Source organism: Chrysochloris asiatica, unplaced genomic scaffold (genome assembly GCF_000296735.1).
Source record: "Chrysochloris asiatica unplaced genomic scaffold, ChrAsi1.0 scaffold00038, whole genome shotgun sequence".
Lineage (NCBI taxonomy): Eukaryota > Metazoa > Chordata > Mammalia > Afrosoricida > Chrysochloridae > Chrysochloris > Chrysochloris asiatica.
Genome location: NW_006408556.1, coordinates 1,431,232 through 1,450,515, shown reverse-complemented (window position 1 = coordinate 1,450,515; position 19,284 = coordinate 1,431,232). Strand labels below are relative to the sequence as shown.

The window sequence follows — 19,284 nt, the reverse complement described above, 5'->3', positions numbered from 1 at the left end:
GAGGGGGATGAAGAGAAGGGATATTTAATACTGGGGCAGACTTTTTCCTCCTCCCAAGAAAAGGGAGCAAAGCGACAAAAAGGTGAATTTTTGGAACGTCAGGTTCTCAAGCAAGTGGGAAATAACGATGTAATTTGAAGGGGAGGGACCCTACTCTCTAAAAGCATTTTTATTTCCCTCATCTCCAAAGAGCACTGGATTTGGAGTTAAGAGATTTGCGTTTGCTGGCGCTGCCACTTACTGGCTTTGTGACTGTAGATAATTGCTTAATATTTTCAACCTCAGTATCTTCATCTGTCCAATGGGGTTGAGAGGTATACCTACCTCATAGTGTTGTAGGCAGTTACTTAGATAATGATTTGTGTGAAGATGTTTGTAAACTGTAAAGGGCTGTGTTACTGGATATTATTGTTACTATTCTCTTTTTTTCCCTAGATACCCCCCCGGCCGCCCTTGTCCTTCCTTTGTTCCTGTGGCTGGGGGGGGTTCCCCCCCTCAACACCATGGAGCCATCTTCTCTGTCTCCCAGTGGGGCAGCCCTTCCCTTGCCCCTGTCACTGGCCCAGCCCCCACTGCCAGCAGCTGCAGTGGTACATGTGTCTTTCCCTGAGGTGACCAGTGCCCTCCTGGAGTCCCTCAACCAGCAACGACTACAGGGCCAGCTCTGCGATGTGTCCATCCGAGTACAGGGCCGAGAGTTCCGTGCCCATCGTGCTGTTCTGGCTGCCTCCTCCCCTTACTTCCATGACCAGGTCCTACTCAAGGGCATGACCTCCATCTCACTGCCCAGCGTCATGGATCCAGGCGCCTTTGAGACTGTCCTGGCCTCTGCTTACACTGGCCGTCTCAGCATGGCTGCTGCTGACATTGTCAACTTCCTCACCGTGGGCTCTGTGCTCCAAATGTGGCACATTGTGGACAAGTGCACTGAACTCCTCCGTGAAGGCCGTGCCTCAGCCACCATCAGCACCTCTACAGCGCCCTCAGCCACTGTCCCTGGTAGTGGGGCCCCAGCAGGGAGTGGGGGCACTGTGGCCCCCACTCCCGTGGGCTCTGTGCGTTCTCATGCCTCCAGTCAGGCCAGTGAGAACCAGTCCCCGAGTAGCAGCAACTACTTCAGCCCTCGAGAGTCCACTGATTTCTCCTCTTCCTCCCAAGAGGCATTTGCAGCTTCTGCAGGGGGCAGTGGAGAGCGGAGAGGAGGGGGCACTGTATTCCCAGCCCCTGTGGTGGGCAGTGGTGGGGCCACCTCTGGAAAACTGCTGCTGGAGGCGGATGAACTGTGCGATGATGGTGGGGATGGCAGGGGCGCGGTAGTCCCCGGGACTGGACACCACCGTCGGCCCTCCTACGCACCCCCCAGCATCATGCCGCAGAAGCACTGGGTATATGTGAAGCAGGGTGGAAACTGTCCAGCGCCAGCACCTCTGGTTCCCCAGGATCCAGATCTAGAGGAGGAGGAAGAGGAGGAGGACCTGGTGTTGACCTGTGAGGATGATGAAGATGAAGAGCTGGGGGGTGGCTCAGGGGTCCCAGCAGGGGGAGGGCCTGAGGCTACTCTGAGCATAAGTGATGTCCGCACCCTGACTGAGCCTCCAGACAAGGGGGAGGAGCAGGTCAATTTCTGTGAGTCCTCCAATGATTTTGGTCCCTATGAAGGTGGGGGTCCTGGGGCTGGGCTGGATGACTCAGGGGGGCCTACGACCTCCTCCTACACACCTTCCCACCCTCCACGGCCTCTGCTTCCCCTGGACATGCAGGGCAGCCAGATCCTAGTCTTTCCCTCATCTTCACAGGCTTCAGGCCAACCACCAGGGAACCAGGCAGAGCATGGGGCAGTGACGTTGGGGGGCACGTCATCAGGGGGCTTAGGTGTACCAGGGAGCACTAGCGGGGCCTCTGGGGGGACAGGTGGTGGGGACGGAAATAAGATCTTCCTGTGCCACTGTGGAAAGGCCTTCTCACACAAGAGCATGCGGGACCGCCATGTGAACATGCACCTCAACCTGCGGCCCTTTGACTGTCCCGTGTGCAACAAGAAGTTCAAGATGAAACACCACCTGACCGAGCACATGAAGACGCATACAGGCCTCAAACCCTACGAATGCAGTGTTTGCGCCAAGAAGTTCATGTGGCGCGATAGCTTCATGCGCCACAGAGGACACTGTGAACGTTGGCACCGCCTGGGTGGGGCGGGGCCTGGGCCGCCCACTGGGTCAGTTGTACAGCCCAAGCGAGAGTCCCATGGGGCAGGGGGCGGTAGTGGCGATGAGACGAGTGGGGCCACACCGCCTCCCAGCCCAAGGGTCTGGTCCCCAACTAGTGTTCACAAGGTGGAGATGGGCTTCAATGGGGGCGGAGGGGCAAACTGAGGGGCCACGGCTATTGGGGTTAGCTGTTGTGAAGGAGGGAACAGGGGGGAGGAGCTAGGATGCTATGGCTCCTGGGTGACCTCCCACTCTACTTACAGTCTTCCTTATCTGTTTGGACTTGTATATATTTGGGAGTGGGAGGCCAGCTACATCATCACCAACCCATTCCACTCCTCAACCACCCCCCAACTCCACAGAAGTTATCTCCAGAACTAAGCCTTTTATGGGTACACTGAAACCCCAGCTCCACAAGAGTAGGGCTGTATTGGAGGTGGAGGGGAGCTGTTGAGCACCCTGGAGTAACAGGGTCAAGGGACACGTGGTTGTAGTCTGTGCCTGAAGTCTGTGTGTGTGGTGTTGTAGGGACCAGGCCTTCAAACCCCACCCTTGCCCTAGAACCTATCTCTCCCACAGGATGGATCCCTTATTTCTACCCACCCCTCTTCTCCCTCCCCCACACCCATAGGGTTCCCCAACTCGGTTCTCTGGAGGGTGGAGGGGGTGGAGACGAGGGAATACGTTGTAGAAACACAAGGTTTTCCTTTTAAATCTTATTTTTTTTAACGGTGATTAAAATATTTATTGATCATTTCACATGGCTTTGTGACAACCCCTGTATGTCTTTGCTGAGGACCTCGCACAGGTGGGGGAAAACAGTAAACATTTCCTGGGAGGGGCATGCGAGGGGATGGGATGGGGGAGGGTCCTGCAACCCAGCTGTGTTGGGTGGTCCAGGAGGAAGGGGCTGGGCAGGGGTACCAGGACAAAACTGTAAGGGATGTCCCCAGATTTCAGCCCCAACAGTGGGGGAACGTACCCAACTCCCCCACCCTCACCTAGTCAGAGCAGGAATTCCCCTCTCTACTGGTCTTTGAAGAAAGTGAAAGTAAAAGGGGGAAGAGAAGGCTTCCGGGCTGAAGACATCACAGCGCCATGAAGCTCTTGTCCCTGCTCCTCACTGTCGCTTTGGGTAAGCGAACCCCTGAACCCCACGACTTTTCTCCCAGGAAGGAAGGGGAGGGAAGTGGTCCTGCCAGGCGGCGGGGAAGGCGGGGGTGGGGGGACGGGACAAGGAGGCCACCAGACGTTCACTCACCAGTACCCTCTCCCCCAGGCCTGGCGACTACCGTTTGGGCAGGACCCGCAGTGCTCGAGTGCTGGTTTGTGGAGGATGTAGGCGGCGGTGGCGGCCTGACCAAGAAACCCGCCGCACTACTGCTGCGCCAGAGCCTGGAGAGGCCTCCTCCCCGGCCTGACCTCGACCCCAAACTCTACCTCAGTGTGCACGGTGAGCCTTCCGGGACTCATCCCCAAATCTACTGCCTCCACCGAAGTCCCCTCCTCTTTATGTGACCTTGGGCCTTAGTTTCCCCCTCTGTAAATCGAATCTGGTTTATCTCGAAATCTTTAACTATCGGGGTAGTGTGTGCGTTTGAAATTACCCAGGCGCTGCTCACCCCGCCTCTTTCCCAGAAGAACTACAGCCGCTCCCCTTTCTTCACACTCACAGACCCCGCTGGAACCTTCCAAGCGGCCATAAGACGCTACCCGCGCGGCGCCCCTGCGCCACACTGCGAGATGAGCCGCTACATCCCACTCCCCGCCTCCGCGAATTGGGCCAGAGGTCTGACTCCCGAGCACAGTTGCCCGCGGGCCGTGGACGGAGCTTGGCTCATGGTCAGTGTATCTAGTCCTGTCCTCAGCCTCTCCAGCCTCCTGCAGCCACTTACAGAGTCTCAACTGGAGCCTGTTCTCATTACCAAAGCAACAGGTAGCTGGGGAGGGGAGGTGGTAAGGGATGGATAGATTCTAGGGTCTACATAGGCACATAAAACGTAACTCACTTTATGGACTTCGGGGAGTCATTTCCCCAAGCAAGATCTAGTTTCATTCTACTATAATAAACGAAGTGGTTGGGCTATAATTTACCCCGCCCCTTCTAATCCTTACCCAATAAAATTGGATCCATCCTAGCTAGAGGCTTGGGGTGGAACTTTCAGGCTGGCTGAGCAAGGGCGGGTCTTGCAGGGAGGTGGGGTTTCCAGGATCTGGTCTTTGAGAAATGTTTAAGATGAGAAGCGGACACTTTTCCCAGTCCTTCCAGCTCTACATCTAGCGCTTCACTCCGCTTCGAAAGCCCATCAATGCCCACACTGGCGCCTGAGACAGTTACTAAAGGTTCTGTACATGCTGACCATGGGCAAAGTGTGTTTACCTTCCGTACCCTACATTCCCTTGCCTGTAACATATGCATTCTCTTCCGTGATCACCAAGCTGTGGGCTGGAGGGGGGAGGGGGGAGGAAGAAAAAGACTTGGAACCCAGGAACCCAATGATTCCCATAGCACCACCCTTTCCCAATACCCTCACCTTTCATCCAAGGGAGTGTCTCATAGGACCAGGGAAATTGCGGTTGAACCGCTGACCTTGCAGGGTTTTTTTTTAATTAAATGTTTTTATTTTGGATTGAGTGAAAGTTTACAGGGCACATCATCCGCTTCACATTCAACCATTCATATAGCTTGTTTCATTACATTGATTATTATCCCCTCCATATATCATCAGTTAACAGTGTTTCTATCCTCTTTTTTTTTTTGGATGGGGGGGACTTGCCTTTTTGGAATTTACAGTCTCGGCTTTTAGGGAAGGTTTTTACATTTGTCTGTGGATATTCAGGGCTCATGTATGAGATTACTAACAAGCATTACTGAATAATCAGATGAGGGACAGTTTGTTATGTCTGCTAGGTAGCTAGAGTCTGATCCTCAGAGCCTATGGTTTGGACGGTCAACAACGCTTAGGCCCACAGGGGCTTGGCCTCCTGACCGGGTCTGCAAGGTCTGCATCCGAATCCTCCTTATTTATTGTTTGTTTAAGGGTCGCTGCCTGTCTTAGGCGGTCAGTGCGAATTCCTCAGTCTTACCAGTCATTGAAACTCATTGCAGCATGGCAATGGCTCTGTCTTAAGTAGCCAAGGTTCCACGTGATCCTTACCCGTCTCTGGCCACACGTCCAGCATAAACAGCCGCCATCCGAGGAAGGCAGGGAGGGAGGAGATTGGCTGGGGACCCCATGCGCCAGACGTGGCCGGCCCACCACCTGCTCTAAGGTGACCAAGCAGGATCACTATGCTGAGGTTCAATCAAGTTCTTAGGGGATCTTACTCTCTAGCAGGGGTAGCAAATTAGTAGCCACTCAGTGTTCACTTTGAGAATTACTTATATCATAAATTTGAGCATGTAGCTGATGAATATCCACAGACAAGTGTATATTGTTCCACAACCTCCTAAAATGCTGTTGGATTAAGTTCCAATCAATTTCTGGGTTACTGAAAGATAACACAAATCTACTTATACCATGAGTAACCTTAGCTGGGAGTGTAATCTGGATATATTGGGTCTTATTTCCCTTAAGCGATCTTCCTTTCTCTAAAGCATTTAGTCTGTTTTGTGAACCTTTGTCTATTTACTGACCTTGCAGTTTTAACGACTTTGCATTCTGGCGCATTAACCCACAGCGCCACACCAGGACACCTACCTCTGACTATACCTCCATGTTAGGCCTCAGGCCCCACTCTGGGCAGGAGCAGAGGACAATTGAGCCTTGTGAGGTCAACAGTACTCACTAGTTGGAAGGAATATTATTTCCTAGGGCTGGGGCTTCACTAAGGTGGCTTGAGAATGTCCCTTTCACTCTGAGTCTGTTTATTGAAGTATAAAATGTTAATTTTCCATCTCCCTCTCTGTTATGACTATCAGTGGAAGTGTTAATTTATTCACCGATTCTATACATATTTATTACTAGCACCAAGAATAAGGTTGGGCCCAGTAGTTCTCAGTCCTTCCTGGCTGCAAATTAGAATATTCTGTTGTTGTTGTTGTTAAGTGCCGTGGCAACTCTGTATAGGATTTCCGAGGAGCACCTGGTGGGTTTGAACTGCGAACCTTGCTACCACACCTACAAAACTTTAAAAAATATACCAAAACCTGGGTCCCAACCCAGGCCAATTAAAGCCAAATTTCTGGTGTGTCCTCCACCTCTGCACTTTCAAGGCTTACAAAGGTGATCAGATGCAGAGTCTGCTCTCAAGTTGGTTCTCAGCTACTGGGGGAGTTAAGATTTGTAATGGGTAATTCTAGTGTAAAGTAGAAAGCCACTTGTGAGGCCACAAGATCTACATCTCACAGACCACTGACTGGAGGGAAACACAGAACACTTTGTCCCTTCTTTCAAGCAATTCTGAATTAAGGATTCAAGAAAATGAAAACTGTTGTTGTTGCAATGTAATATTGAAAGTAAAATCTTACTAGGCCCAGAGATCATTGATAATTTTGTCATATGCTTTATACATGATTTCTTATCAAATTAGTTAACAATGATTTTTTAATACTTGTTAGCAAATATCGTTACTTCGTATATCTTATAATATTTATTTATCATCATTCTTTCAAAATATTATGGAGAAATTTTCAGATTCCCCAAAGTAGAGAATTAGTATAATGAACCCTCATCTACCTGTCACCCATTTATTTGTACAGCTATTGTTTCATCTGTCTCCCCTCTATCTTTTTGGTGTATATGTACGTGCCAGTGTGTTTTAATTTGATGGCAGTGAGTTTGGTTTTCAGCTATTTGGTAGTTGGATTTAGAAGCTTAATTAGATTTAGTTTCAACATTTTTTTTCAATAATACTTTATCATTGGTGTTATTACTTTTTTTTTTAACCTTTTAAGTGTAAATTAAATGTTTACAGAACATCTAGATTATCAGTCCCACATGCAACAAACTATATACTTTGTGTCATTACAATGATTGCAATCCAATCCATGTACCATCAATTAAGTTTTTACCTTTATTCACTTTATTTTTATTATATACTTTTTTAATAGACACACACAAAAAATCATATGTATAGGAGCTGAAATAATGGTGAAATTTTTTTTGCTCCTCAGAAACCTTAAACAGGGTCACCATGGGTCAGAACCAACTTGACAGCACTAAACAACAATACAACAATTTGTATAAATATCTTTACAGAGTACAGCTTATGGGATACATGTCTAAAATTGCTTCCAGTACCATATACTATCCCATTACTGTTAACTTAAGGATACAACTCTAAGGCCTTTAGGTTTTGTTTATTAATCTTGTGTACTGTTTTTTTTTTTTGTTTGTTTGTTTGTTTTTTAAACAAGCCTCAAGAATAGTCCTAGATTTTGATAAGCTAAGTGAAATTTCATACTTTTTCACTCTACTGAACTAAGTCTCATGACGTTGAGAAAAGCTTAACTTTGTAGGCCTCAGAAATTAGGATTAAAAATAACATATAGATAATCACAAAAGAAAAAAGACTACTTTTAAAATCTAGAGGACCCTAGCACTTCTGGGAAGGAGAAGAGGAAGGACTAACTTGAAGGCCACTGAGTATTTAGATGTTTGGGAGAAAATGGGGAAAGGCAGTATAAAATGACGGGACCTTGTGACCAAAGCAGAGTGGTCAATGGTTAAAACTTCTATTAGAAGCAAGAAAAGGATTCTATGTGACTGGTTCTTCAGGTGGGATGAGTTGGAGTTAGAAGATCAAGTATCTTAAAATAGATAAGAAGTTTTTTTGTTTTTTTTTTCTTTTGTTATTTTTTTATTTAAAAGTCCGTTGTTTGAGTCTTACCAAAGGTAGTCCAGGATGAGGTCACTGAACTAATGAGGAAAACGAAGACTAGGTGACTTTCTCCAGATACCTGGCAAGTCCATGATGATGGCGGTAGTAATGCAAACAGTTAACAGCTAACATTTATTAGGAGTCTTAGCATATTTTCTGTATGCCAGGCTCTATTTGTAGCACTTTAAATGCATCATTTCACATATGCCTCTCAACAACAATAGAGAAATATAACAAAAAAGACAGTTGCCCTTGATACAATTCCAACTCATGATGACCCCTGTTTGTCAAAATAGAATTGTGCTCCATTGGGCTTTCATTGACTGCTTTTTGGCAAGTAGATCATAAGTCTGTCTTCTAGGGTGCTTCTCTGTGAACTCAAACTTCCAACCTTTCAGTTAACAACTGAGCAGATTATTAACCATTTGCATTACCCAGGGATTCTACCATAGGAAACAGGTATTATCCCTGTTTTGGTATCCTGGCATGACACTGTGAGATAATGTACTAGATTGCAATGTTGGTTTGAACTGCAAGGTAGGAGGTTCAAGCAGCAACTCCTTGGAAACTCAATACAGGGTCACTATAGGTAGGAATTGACTCTCTGGTACTTAACAACAACATTATCTGTATTTTAAAGTGCCTGGTGGTGTATTGGGTAAAGCATTCCATTGCTAAGTGACACATTGTTGTTGTTGTCACTATGAGTTGGAACCGTGGAGTCGGTTCCAACTCATAGTGACCCTGCACAGGGTTTCCGAGGCTGCAAATCTTTACGGGAGCAGAACACCTCATCTTTCTCCCACGGAACCACTGGTAGTTTCGAACTGCCGACCTTGAGGTTAGCAGCCCGATTAATAGCTCCATTAATAGTCTGAATTCACCAGCTGCTTCACAGGAGAAAGATGTAGCAGTTTGTTTCTGTAAAGATTTACAGGTTTACAAATCCTATGGGGCAGTTCTGTTTCATCCTGTAGGGTTGCTATGATTTGGAATTGACTTCGATGGCAATGGGTTTAACAGATGAAGAAAACTGAGGCACAAAGCAGTTAGGTGACTTGCCCAAGAACAGTTTGTAGGAAACAGGGATAGGAATTGAACTTAGACCATCTAGCTCAGTCTATGCCTTTAGCATCTACCTTCCAGATAGAGGGGATTTTTGAACAGGCAAGTGACCTGGTCAGACCTATAGCTACACTGGCTACAGAATTGAAGTGGAAACAGGATAGGAAGACCAGGAGGCAGATGAGCTGACCTTCTCTGACTGCCCAAAGGGGAAAGACAATCAAGATCAGCCCCAGGCTGAGGTCAGGCATCTTTCCACCCTACCACCTTTTTTTTTTTTTTTTTTTTAAACCAGTTCTGATACCAATGATCCCTAGTATGCCCCTCTCTACTTCACTACTGGATTCAGGAATTGGTTGCAGTGGTCACACAGAATTCACATGTACTCATGATTATGGGATAGAACTTACGAGGGAAGTAACAGGTTACCATTCAGAACCAGAAATGATTCAGTTCTTTGGTCAGTATAGCCTCTTCTCAGTCATGCCCATAGGAACACTTCTCTGGCCTCCGCCTCTTGGCCCTGTAACCCTTTGGCCTCTGTCCTGCCCGAAGGGGCTGAGCTTTCTTGTTCCGTGGGTCAGGATGCCCAATGACCCACCGCCTGCTTCTCCATTCAGCACTTCATTTTTTTTTTTTTTTTCCTTCCATGATATTCATTTCAATCCTCACAACGTAACAGCACTTTTCCCACTCCGTCTCTGTAGTTACCATTTTCATTTGCCTTTCTTCCCTATCCCTTACTGCCTTCTGAGCTTTGTTCCTGGTTAGATGCTGCTTTTTAGAGCTGCTACTGTTTCTGGTCATCTCTCCCTATCTCAGTCAGCTGTCTCCTGGGTCTAGCAGGGTCCCAGTACAGGGACCCTGGGTCTTTTCTTCTGGGTGGTTTCCAGGTCACCCGTTCTCTATTGATTCAGACTAAAATATGGCCGTGCCTTAGTTATCTGGTGTTGCTATAATAAATACAAGTGAATGGCTTTAACAAACAAATTTGTTCTCTCACAGTTTGTTGTTGTTAAGTGCTATTCAGTCAGTTCTGACCCAGAGTGACCCTGTATAGGGTTTCTGAGGAGTGGCTGGTGAGTTTGAACCGCTGACCTTGTGGTCGAGTGCTTATCCTACAGTGCCACACCAGGACTCCTCTCACAGTTTCAGAGGCTAGCAGTCTTAATTCTGAGTGCCAGTTCTGGGGAAAGTTCCTTCTTTTCAGCATCCGTAGGTCCCGCAGTCCTTGGAGCGCTCCATGGGTCCTGGCATCAATCTTTCTTGGATCCAGGAGCCTCACAGTGCAGGGACTCTGGTCCACAGGACACACCCCACTCCTGGCTCTTGGTGGTAGCAGATCCCTTCTCTGCTCATTCTGCTTTTTATCTCTTGTGAAATAAAAGGTGTTGTAGGGCACACCCCTGGGAAACTCCAGCAGCTAATCAGGGGCATGATGGGATTAAGCGTTTTGAGCTCACCCTGAGTCCTCTGATTGGTTCATCACATCACATCTAGGGGTCATGTTGTAACTGCCACATTGCATAACTGCCAACCCATTGAGAATCATGGCCCAGTCAAACTGACACATATTTTGTTGTTGTTAAGTGCCATTGAGTCAGTTCCGACTCATAGCAACCCTATATAGGGTTTCCAAGGAGCAGCTTGTGAGCTCCAACTGCCGAACATATAGTTCAGATCTACCTTGCAGTCAAGTGCATTAACCCACAGCACACCAGGACTCCGACACATATTTTAGGGGCACACAATTCAATCCATGATACGCAGTGAAGGGAGAGGTGACTTGAGTCACACCTCTAGTAAGGTACTGAAGATACATCCCACTCTACTGCTGCCTCCTTAACATAAAGGCCAACTCACTCCCAAATGGAACTATAACCACAGGCCTGTAGAAGCTGTGGTTTATTACACATCACAAAATGGAGGGCTATAGGATAAACACCAGACTGCTAACTGAAAAGTCATTGGTTCAAATCCACCAGCTGCTACTCAGAAGCCCAATGCCTTCTGGTGATGTGTCCCTATCTCAGTGTTACAGCTGTCTCCTGGGTCTAGGAGGGTCCCACTATGAGTTGGAATTGACTAGACGGCAGTGGGGTGTGTGTGTGTGTTTTAGGTAACATGAGTCTATTTTATTTAAATCATAACAACATAGCTACAAGGACTGGCCATGTTAAGTAAGTGGCCACTTACTTAACACTGCATGGCAACAAGAGGCAGCTCTAATTGTCCAAATGCATGCTGATGAGAACCTGAGTTAGAAACAATGAGAGCTAAGTGAATTAGGGTGCAGTGATATTTGGCAGTTTTCTTGTGTTCCAGGGGAAAAAGAGACCCCATATGAAAATATATTCCATAGAGACCCTTTTACTTAGACTTAAACAGAAGAAAAACAATCATCTGGCTGAGGGACTCCCATCAGCATGATGCCAAAATGGAATTCACTGATTCACAGCCATGGGGCGGATTATTTGTTAAGTGCTGTTGAGTTAGTTCTGACTCATAGTGACCCTGTATAGGGCTTCCAAGGAGCAGTCGGTGGGTTTGAACCACCAACCTTGTGGTTAGCAGTCTAATGCTGATCCTACAGGCAGGACTCCAGCAGCTAATTAAGGAAATCATCACAAAATCATGATTGGTGGCAGCTACAATCCATCACCATCGTTGTTAAATGCCATCGAGTCGTGTCTGACTCATATTGACCCTGTATTTGGTTTCTGAGGAGCAACTGGTAGGTCTGAACTGTGGAATTTGTGGTTCCCAGTCCAGTGCTGATCCTGCAGTGCCACAATCCTTAGGGGAATTAAAGAAATGGGGAAAGAAGGGCCATGAGCGGGATACATTCACAATTACAGATTTCCAAACTGGTCTGGGGTTTCCATTCCTGGCTACTTAGTGGTCATGTAGCCTTGAGTCATAGCCTCCAGGGCATCATTTTTCTCTTTTCTTTTCTGATTGTGAATTGAGTGAAGGTTTCAGACAAGGCCATCAGTTTTACATTCAACAAATCATACTTTCTTTCATCTCAGTGATTGCAATCCCCTCCATACATCAGTTACCCGCTTCCTCCCTATGGTTACCCATGTAGAAATAACCTTTCTAAGACTCTGATTTATTGTGGGATATATAAACACACACACACACATATATATGTATCCCACTCTTCCTTCCATACCCATTCAGCCTGTGTCCCTGTCCAGTTATCTATACACAGAACACTGTTGTTCCGAAGTTGTGTGTATGTCACTGTCTACCTCTATCCCCTTTAGCCTTTGCACACCTCCCTGTGTCTTCACCTGTCTTCATCATTTTTCTGTCAAGCTCCCTCTTTTTGTATATTGCTCTTCCTGTCACCTAAGTTAGCATGTGTCTACCCTCTAGTCAGTGAATTATTCTCCCTTCCCTCCCACCCCTGATAACCATCAAAGAATGTTTCTTTTAGCGTGAAAACATTTTCTTGCACTTTTACAATAGTGGTCTCATATAGTATTTGTAGGACACCAAATTTTAACCCAAACTTGATAACATGATGTGAGAAAGATGAGGCTATCTGCTCCCATAAAGACTGTCTCCAAAACGCTATACAGGGTCCCTGTGGGTTGAAATTGGCATTAGGTTGTTTTTTGTTTTCATTTGTTTTATTAACATAAAGCTATTTTCCTTAAATTATTAAGAACTTGCCCAGGCAAATTCCCTGCAAGCTTGGTTCTCCATGCAAGCCTAAGGGCAAAACTGTCTCCCTTCCAGGAATGGCCTGGGAGTTGTAACCTATTTTCAAATACTCTTCCAGAGAACAAACTGCCCTTCCCTACATTTGCCTAGGAGTTAGAGCTACATTGCTGGTTCAGTGGTCAGAAAGAACTCAAATGGAATCCGAACTAAAGTCAAGACTCAAAACGGAGTTAGGATTCCCACTGTAGACTACAGCATCCTACAAACCAAGTGCTTTAGAATTTAAACTCTAATACACTTATCTTCCTCATAGACTGGAAGCAACTTGAGGGCAGGGACTGCCTGTTGTGTCCACTCTATTTCCTAGCACTACGTCTTGAACATCATGTTGCTGTTAAGTGCCATTGAGATGCTTCCCACTCATAGCAACCCTGTACAGTGTTTCCAAAGAGCAGCTGGTGGATTTGAACTGCTGACTTGTGGTTTGCAGCCCTGAACTGATCCTACAGCACCACAACATCACTGTTGTTGTTGTTAAGTGCTGTCAAGTCAGTTCTGACCCATAGCGACCACGTATAGGGTTTCCGAGGAATGGCTGGTGAGTTTTAAGTGCCGACCTTGTGGTTCAAACCAACCTTGTGGTCCAGTGCATTAACCCCCAGCGCCACATCAGGACACAATAATATATATTTGATGAAGAGATAAATTAGAGGAAGGAGTCTGAACGATGCCTTGAGACTGGGGGCTGGTTGTAACTGTTCATCAAGGCAAGGAAGGCAGGTGTTGAAGTAGGGTAGGAGACGGTGCAGAGACCCTGTTGAGTTGAAAGCATGTTACGTTTGTTTGTAAGTCAGATAAAATCATAATAGCAAACACTTTGGCATACTTAAACTGTTCCCAGAGTCCTGGTGTAGCACTGCATAGGATCAGCACTGGACTGCTAACCATAAGGTTGTGGTTCAAACCCACCAGCTGCTCCTCAAAAACCCTATACAGGGTCACTATGAGTCAGAAACAGTTCAATGGCATTTAACACTCTGTTCCCAACCCACTGCCATTAAGTAGATATAGTTACCCTACGTGGGGTTTTCCGGACTATAAATCTTTACAGGAGCAGATAGCCTCATTTTTCTCCTTTGGAGAACCTGGTGGGTTTGAACTGCTGACTTTTCCATTATCAGCCCAATTCCTAACCCACAGTGCCACCAGGATTCCTTAACTTTGTTCCAGGTACTGCTTAAAGCCTTCAACCTTTTATATATAGATGTCTTTGTTATCCAGAATCAGGAACTGAATTGATTTGGATAGCAAGAAGTATTAAATGATTTAACCTTCACAAAACCCCATGAAGTAGCTACTATTATTATCATGTTGTTGTCGTAAAGTGCCGTCAAGTCGGTTCTCATAGCGACCCTCTATAGGGTTTCCGAGGAGGGGCTGGTGGGTTTGAACCGCCGACCTTGTGGTTCGCAATCCAGTGCTGATTGTACAGCGCCACACCAGGAGTCCAGTATTATCAAGATCATTCATACTTTGTTGTTGTTATCAAGTGCCATTGAGTCGGTTCTGACCCAGAAACAGAGCCAATGTAAGGTGAAGTAACTGGTTTAAGTGAATTAACTTGGTAATTACCAAGTTAAGATTTGAACCCAGGCAGCCAGACTTCAGGCACTGAATCACTGGACTATACTGCCTCAGTAGTGCGTAGAGATCTGTACTCAGGTCTAGGCCAGAACCCGAACCTTTCAGGGTCAAGAACTACAGCATCAGCAAGTACCAGATGACTGATGGTCCTAGGTCATTACTATCTTCAACAGCAACCAAGAAAGGCCTACCTCTTCAAGTTGGCTCCTGGACAGTGGAATGTTCCAGACTGTCAGAAATGTCCTCAGATCCCTCTGTCCCCAGAGCTCCAGTAAGAGCAGCTCTCAAGAACTATACTCACTGACCCCTAGACCTCTCTGCTCACTCACAGCAAAAACTGGGTGCCACTCAGTCCCAGCAAAAGGGGTTTGCAGGGCAGGCTGGGAGATGGTGAATATCAGAAAAGGTGTCTTCTGAGGAGTGGTGAAATCTATGTTGAACCCTCCCTATAACACCATTTCTCTATTTTTTTTCTCCTCCTTTCTCTCGCTCATGCCTCTTCCACTGTCCCCCACCCCCATCTTTCCCAGTGGCGCTGACTGTCATCACTCACACTCCTGTCCCTCAAATTCGTCTGGGCCACGATGCTATGCTAGACTTGAGCTTCGCCTATATGCCCCCTACCCCTGAGGCTACAACATCCCAAGCCTTGGGTCCTCCTCCTTTTGGGCTAGAGTGGCGACGCCAGCACCAGGGTAAGGGGCACCTGCTCCTGGCCACAGCCCCTGGGCTGAGTGAGCAGATGCCAGCGGCCCAAGAGGGGGCAGTGACATTTGCTGCATGGGATGACAATGAGCCATGGGGTCCGTGGATTGGGAACGGGACCCTCCAGCTGCCTGCAGTGCGACCCTTCCAGGAGGGCAGCTATCTGGCCACCGTCCATCTACCATACCTGCAAGGGCAGGTCACCCTGGACCTTTCTGTGTATAGTGAGTGTGTGTGTGGCGGCGGGGACAAGGATTCCCATAGGTAGGGGAGTAGGCACTGGGATTAAGGTTGTCATGAGAAGGGGTGGGAGGGTGCCTAGATGAATAAGGATCCTTGGGCATCAGAAGGGCTTTAGCCTGGTGATTCCTGTGAAGCACCAATGTGGGGAGACAATGGGTTCCCCCGATCCTGGGAGAGAAAACCCAGACTCCCTGTTTTGGGGAGTCCAGAGGCAAGCTGAGGGCCTTTGAGGGAGGAGAGAATGGACTAATTCTCCTATGCCCATCTCCTTCTCTTTCCTTAGAGCCCCCTAAAGTGTCCATGATGCCAGCACACCTGGTATGGGCTGCCCCTGGGGAGGCCCCTCCAGAATTACTCTGCCTCGCTTCCCACTTCTACCCCCCTGAGGGCCTGGAAGTGGAGTGGGAGCTCCGAGGTGGCCCAGAGGGTGGCTTTCGGAAGGCTGAAGGACAGAGGTGGCTCTCTGCCGTGCGCCACCATTCTGACGGCTCTGTTAGTCTCTCTGCGCACCTACAGCCGTCTCCTGTCACTACTGAGCAGCATGGAATGCGTTACACCTGTCTCATCCACCACCCTAGCCTGCCTGCCTTGGGGCGCAGTGCCCAGGTGACCCTGGAAGTGGGAGGTAAGGTCCAGGAACCCACTGGGGCTGGGACTGGGACTGGGACTGGATTTGTATGGACCTCACTATTGTCCCATCTGCCTTCCAGGCCTTTCCGGGCCCACTGTAGAGGACAGCATTGGCCTCTTCCTCTCAGCCTTTCTCCTCCTTGGCCTCATCAAGGCACTGGGCTGGGCCGGTGAGTGTGTGCCCCACCTACCAAGACCCTCTACTTGCAGGACATTCCTGCCTACTCCCAGAAGACTAACACCCACTCCTTTACCCCCTTTCACATCCCCATCCCTTCCACCATCCCATCCTTTCTCAATCTCTCTCCACAGCTGACTACCTGGTCACTTCCAAGAATTCAACGGAAAAGGTAACAACGCATCACTTTCCTTTATTTTTTCCTTATCATTTTATCCCCTTCTCCCAACTCATCACCCATGGTGAGAGGCTGCTGGTGTCTTGGGTAGTACCTGGGCTTAGAATTCACACAACCTGCTGCTTACATCATTAAACTGTAGGACCCCTTGAACAAGCTATTTAACTCAAGTTTCTGTGGCAGTTTGTAACACCAGGATAACAAACATTACTTAAGTAGCACGCACTGTCTGATAGAAATACAATGCAAGCTACAAGCTACGTATGAAAATGTAAATAGTCTAGAAGCCATATTGCAAAGCACAGTGGCTCTGTAGGATACGCACTGGACTGGTCTGTTTTTCGAGCCTACCAACCAATCCGAGGAGGAAAGATGAGGCTTTCTGTTCCCACAAAGATTTACAACCTTGGAAACCCTATACAGGGTCACTCTAAGTCGGGAACTGACTCAACAGCACTTAACAAATGGTGGTGGAGTGGTGTGCCACCAAGCTGGTTCCAACTCAGCGACCCTGTATAGGGTTTGAAGCTGTAAATCTTTACAGGTACAGAAAACCTCCTGTTTCTCCTCTGGAGCAGCTACTGGTAAATTCGTACTACTACTTTGCAGTTAGCAGCCCAGCTCCTAATCCATTAAATTGCCAATGCTTCTTTAACAAGTAGCCACATTAAGAAAAAGTTCAAAGAAATAAGTGAAACTAATTTTAAATAATATATTTAACTTTAGCTAAGGTGCTCTGGTAGCATAGTGGTTACGAATCAGGCTGTGAACAGCAAGGTCAGCAGTTCGAAACTACCAGCCGTTCTGTGGGAGAAAGATGAGGCATTCTGCTCCCATAAAGATTTATAGCTTCAGAAACCCTGTATAGGGTCACTATGAGTCGAAACAGACTCCACGGCACATAACAACAACAAATATAGTCCAAAATACTGTTTCAATAAGTAATCAATATAAGAAATGATAGTATTTTTCGGCACTAAATTTTATAAAACTGGTGTTTGTTTTAAAATCTCAATTCAGACTAGCCACATATCAAATGCTTGATATCCCCATATTTCTCTGGATTGACTTTGAGCATTTTACCTTACCCCCAAAAATGCCAAATTCCTCACCTCTTCTTTCTTCTTTTTCAGAAAGTACAATGAGGGCATTCTCCCCACCAGCACCTTGTGGAAGCCACCATCATCTCTGGTCTGAGCTGCTGCAGTAGCTCCTCTGAATCGTGTCCCCATCATGGTCTGCTCTTCTCTCTTATCCATTCTTCAGAGTGACCACCAGAATGCCTTTTTTAAGGCACAAATCTTCCTACATTCATCTGAGAGCAGTAGTTGTCAAATTTTTTGGGCTCAGGACCTCTAAAAATTAATCAAGGATCCTAAAAAGATCTTTTGCTTATGTGGGTTATAACAACTAGTATTTAAGCATACTAGAAATTAGCACCGAGTAAAAAAAAGAAACCCAAGAATACACAAGCATGCATATCCCATTAATTGTGAGAAGGATGATATCAATACATCATGTAGCTTCTGGAAAACTCGACCACACCTATTTTTAGATAATGATTGTGATAAAGACAAATAACACCCTAGTTTGGAGTCCTGGTGTGGCCCTGTGGATTAATGAGCTGGACTGCAAAGTTGGTACAAACGGCAAGGTCACCAGCCGCTCCTCAGGTTGCTCTCTAGGAGTCCGAACCATCGACTGCACTTAACGTACCACAAGGTCGGCAGTTCTAGCCCACCAGCTGCTCCTAGGAAACCCTGTATATTGGTCATTAGGAAAATAATCTTGACTTTACAATGTGTGTGCCTGTCGCTCTGGGACCCTGCTTATCTCTCAAACCTCTCAGGCCCCCGCCCCCCTACTCAATGCTCCTCACACCCACCCTTCAATAGGACAAACGCCCCCTGCCAGGTCCCAGCTGTTCCCTCTGCTCCGTACATTCTTGCCCTCCTGGGGCCCTAGGCTAGGCCAGCCCCGTCATGCCCCTCAGCCTACTGTCCCTCTGGTAAGATACAGCACATTTGTATTTGTGATTGTGCGAACCGTTGTTCAATGCCAGCCTTTACTTCAGGACCATGTTCCTCGAACGCAGAAAGGAGCCTGTCTGTCCACTGCTGTATCCCCCGCGGCCGCAGGGAGCCTGGCGCCCACTGGAGGGCGCGCCTCAAATAGCTGATGGATGTTGGATGAAGGAAGTTAAGGGCTGGTTTAGGGACTTCCTAAGGGTCGGACGGTCAGATTGGGGGCAGCGATTCTAATCGTGTGAAATAAAATGTACCAGTGCTTCAACGAGGCCTCTCATTTTCCCCCAGACTCCAAGAACACTACTTCCAATCACCTCTAGTTCCTCTCAATAACCCCACCATCTCAACACCTCAGTGACACCCAGTCCCCAGCCCCTTCAAAATAATTAGGGGTAGGGGTCGGAAGCCACTAATGGCGCCCAGGACACCCTCAAGCCACGGACTCTCCCAGGGCGACCACAGGAAACGGAGATGCCGACCCCAAGAGCCGGAAGCCCCTGAGCGCCGAATCTGGAGCCGGATGTGGTTACTTCCTGCCCTACCCCCCTTGCATGGAGGCGGGAACCGAGGGCTCCTTGAAAAACCCGGAGTGGATTTGGCCCGCTACTCGCGTGGGTGGGATTGGGGAAAAGTAACATCACGGGGGCGGAGTAACGGGGTCCTTCGCCTCCTAAAACGCATATCGCTGGAATTTTAGCTTTGTTTTTTGGATGTGGGAGATGTTAAATTCTGTTTCTGCCCTCCTACGGCGGCTGGAGCCTGGAATCATTCCAATTCAGAGCTGGCTGACGTGGGCTTCAGGATCTCAGAGTTGGGGGCCAGAGGACAGTGGCGATTGTCGGTACCCGCGGTCCTGGGTCCAGGCTCTTGGCGTCCGGCGCTCTCCTAGTCCGCGGTCCTGGCTCCTGT

General features: G+C 47.7%; 2 protein-coding genes across 2 annotated transcripts; both read left to right on the top strand.

Moving 5' to 3' along the window:
• The first annotated feature begins 503 nt into the window (after window positions 1-503).
• ZBTB22 (zinc finger and BTB domain containing 22) lies at window positions 504-2,372 on the top strand. The gene has a single exon (XM_006860360.1). It carries the CDS (start codon window positions 504-506, stop codon window positions 2,370-2,372), a length of 1,869 nt encoding a protein of 622 aa, XP_006860422.1.
• Window positions 2,373-3,305: 933 nt separating this feature from the next.
• TAPBP (TAP binding protein (tapasin)) lies at window positions 3,306-19,072 on the top strand. The gene is made up of 8 exons (XM_006860552.1): window positions 3,306-3,342; window positions 3,487-3,660; window positions 3,883-4,143; window positions 14,945-15,343; window positions 15,646-15,987; window positions 16,073-16,162; window positions 16,305-16,342; window positions 18,827-19,072. Exons 1-8 carry the CDS (start codon window positions 3,306-3,308, stop codon window positions 19,070-19,072), a joined length of 1,587 nt encoding a protein of 528 aa, XP_006860614.1.
• The last annotated feature ends 212 nt before the right edge of the window (window positions 19,073-19,284 follow it).

Excerpts from the sequence above, each read along its gene's own strand:
- TAPBP (XM_006860552.1), top strand. The coding sequence starts at position 3,306 with ATGAAGCTCTTGTCCCTGCTCCTCACTGTCGCTTTGG. Across the intron at positions 4,144-14,944 it reads TCTCATTACCAAAGCAACAG|TGGCGCTGACTGTCATCACT; the intron begins GTAGCTGGGGAG and ends CATCTTTCCCAG. Across the intron at positions 16,163-16,304 it reads CAAGGCACTGGGCTGGGCCG|CTGACTACCTGGTCACTTCC; the intron begins GTGAGTGTGTGC and ends CTCTCTCCACAG.
- ZBTB22 (XM_006860360.1), top strand. The coding sequence starts at position 504 with ATGGAGCCATCTTCTCTGTCTCCCAGTGGGGCAGCCCTTCCCTTGCCC.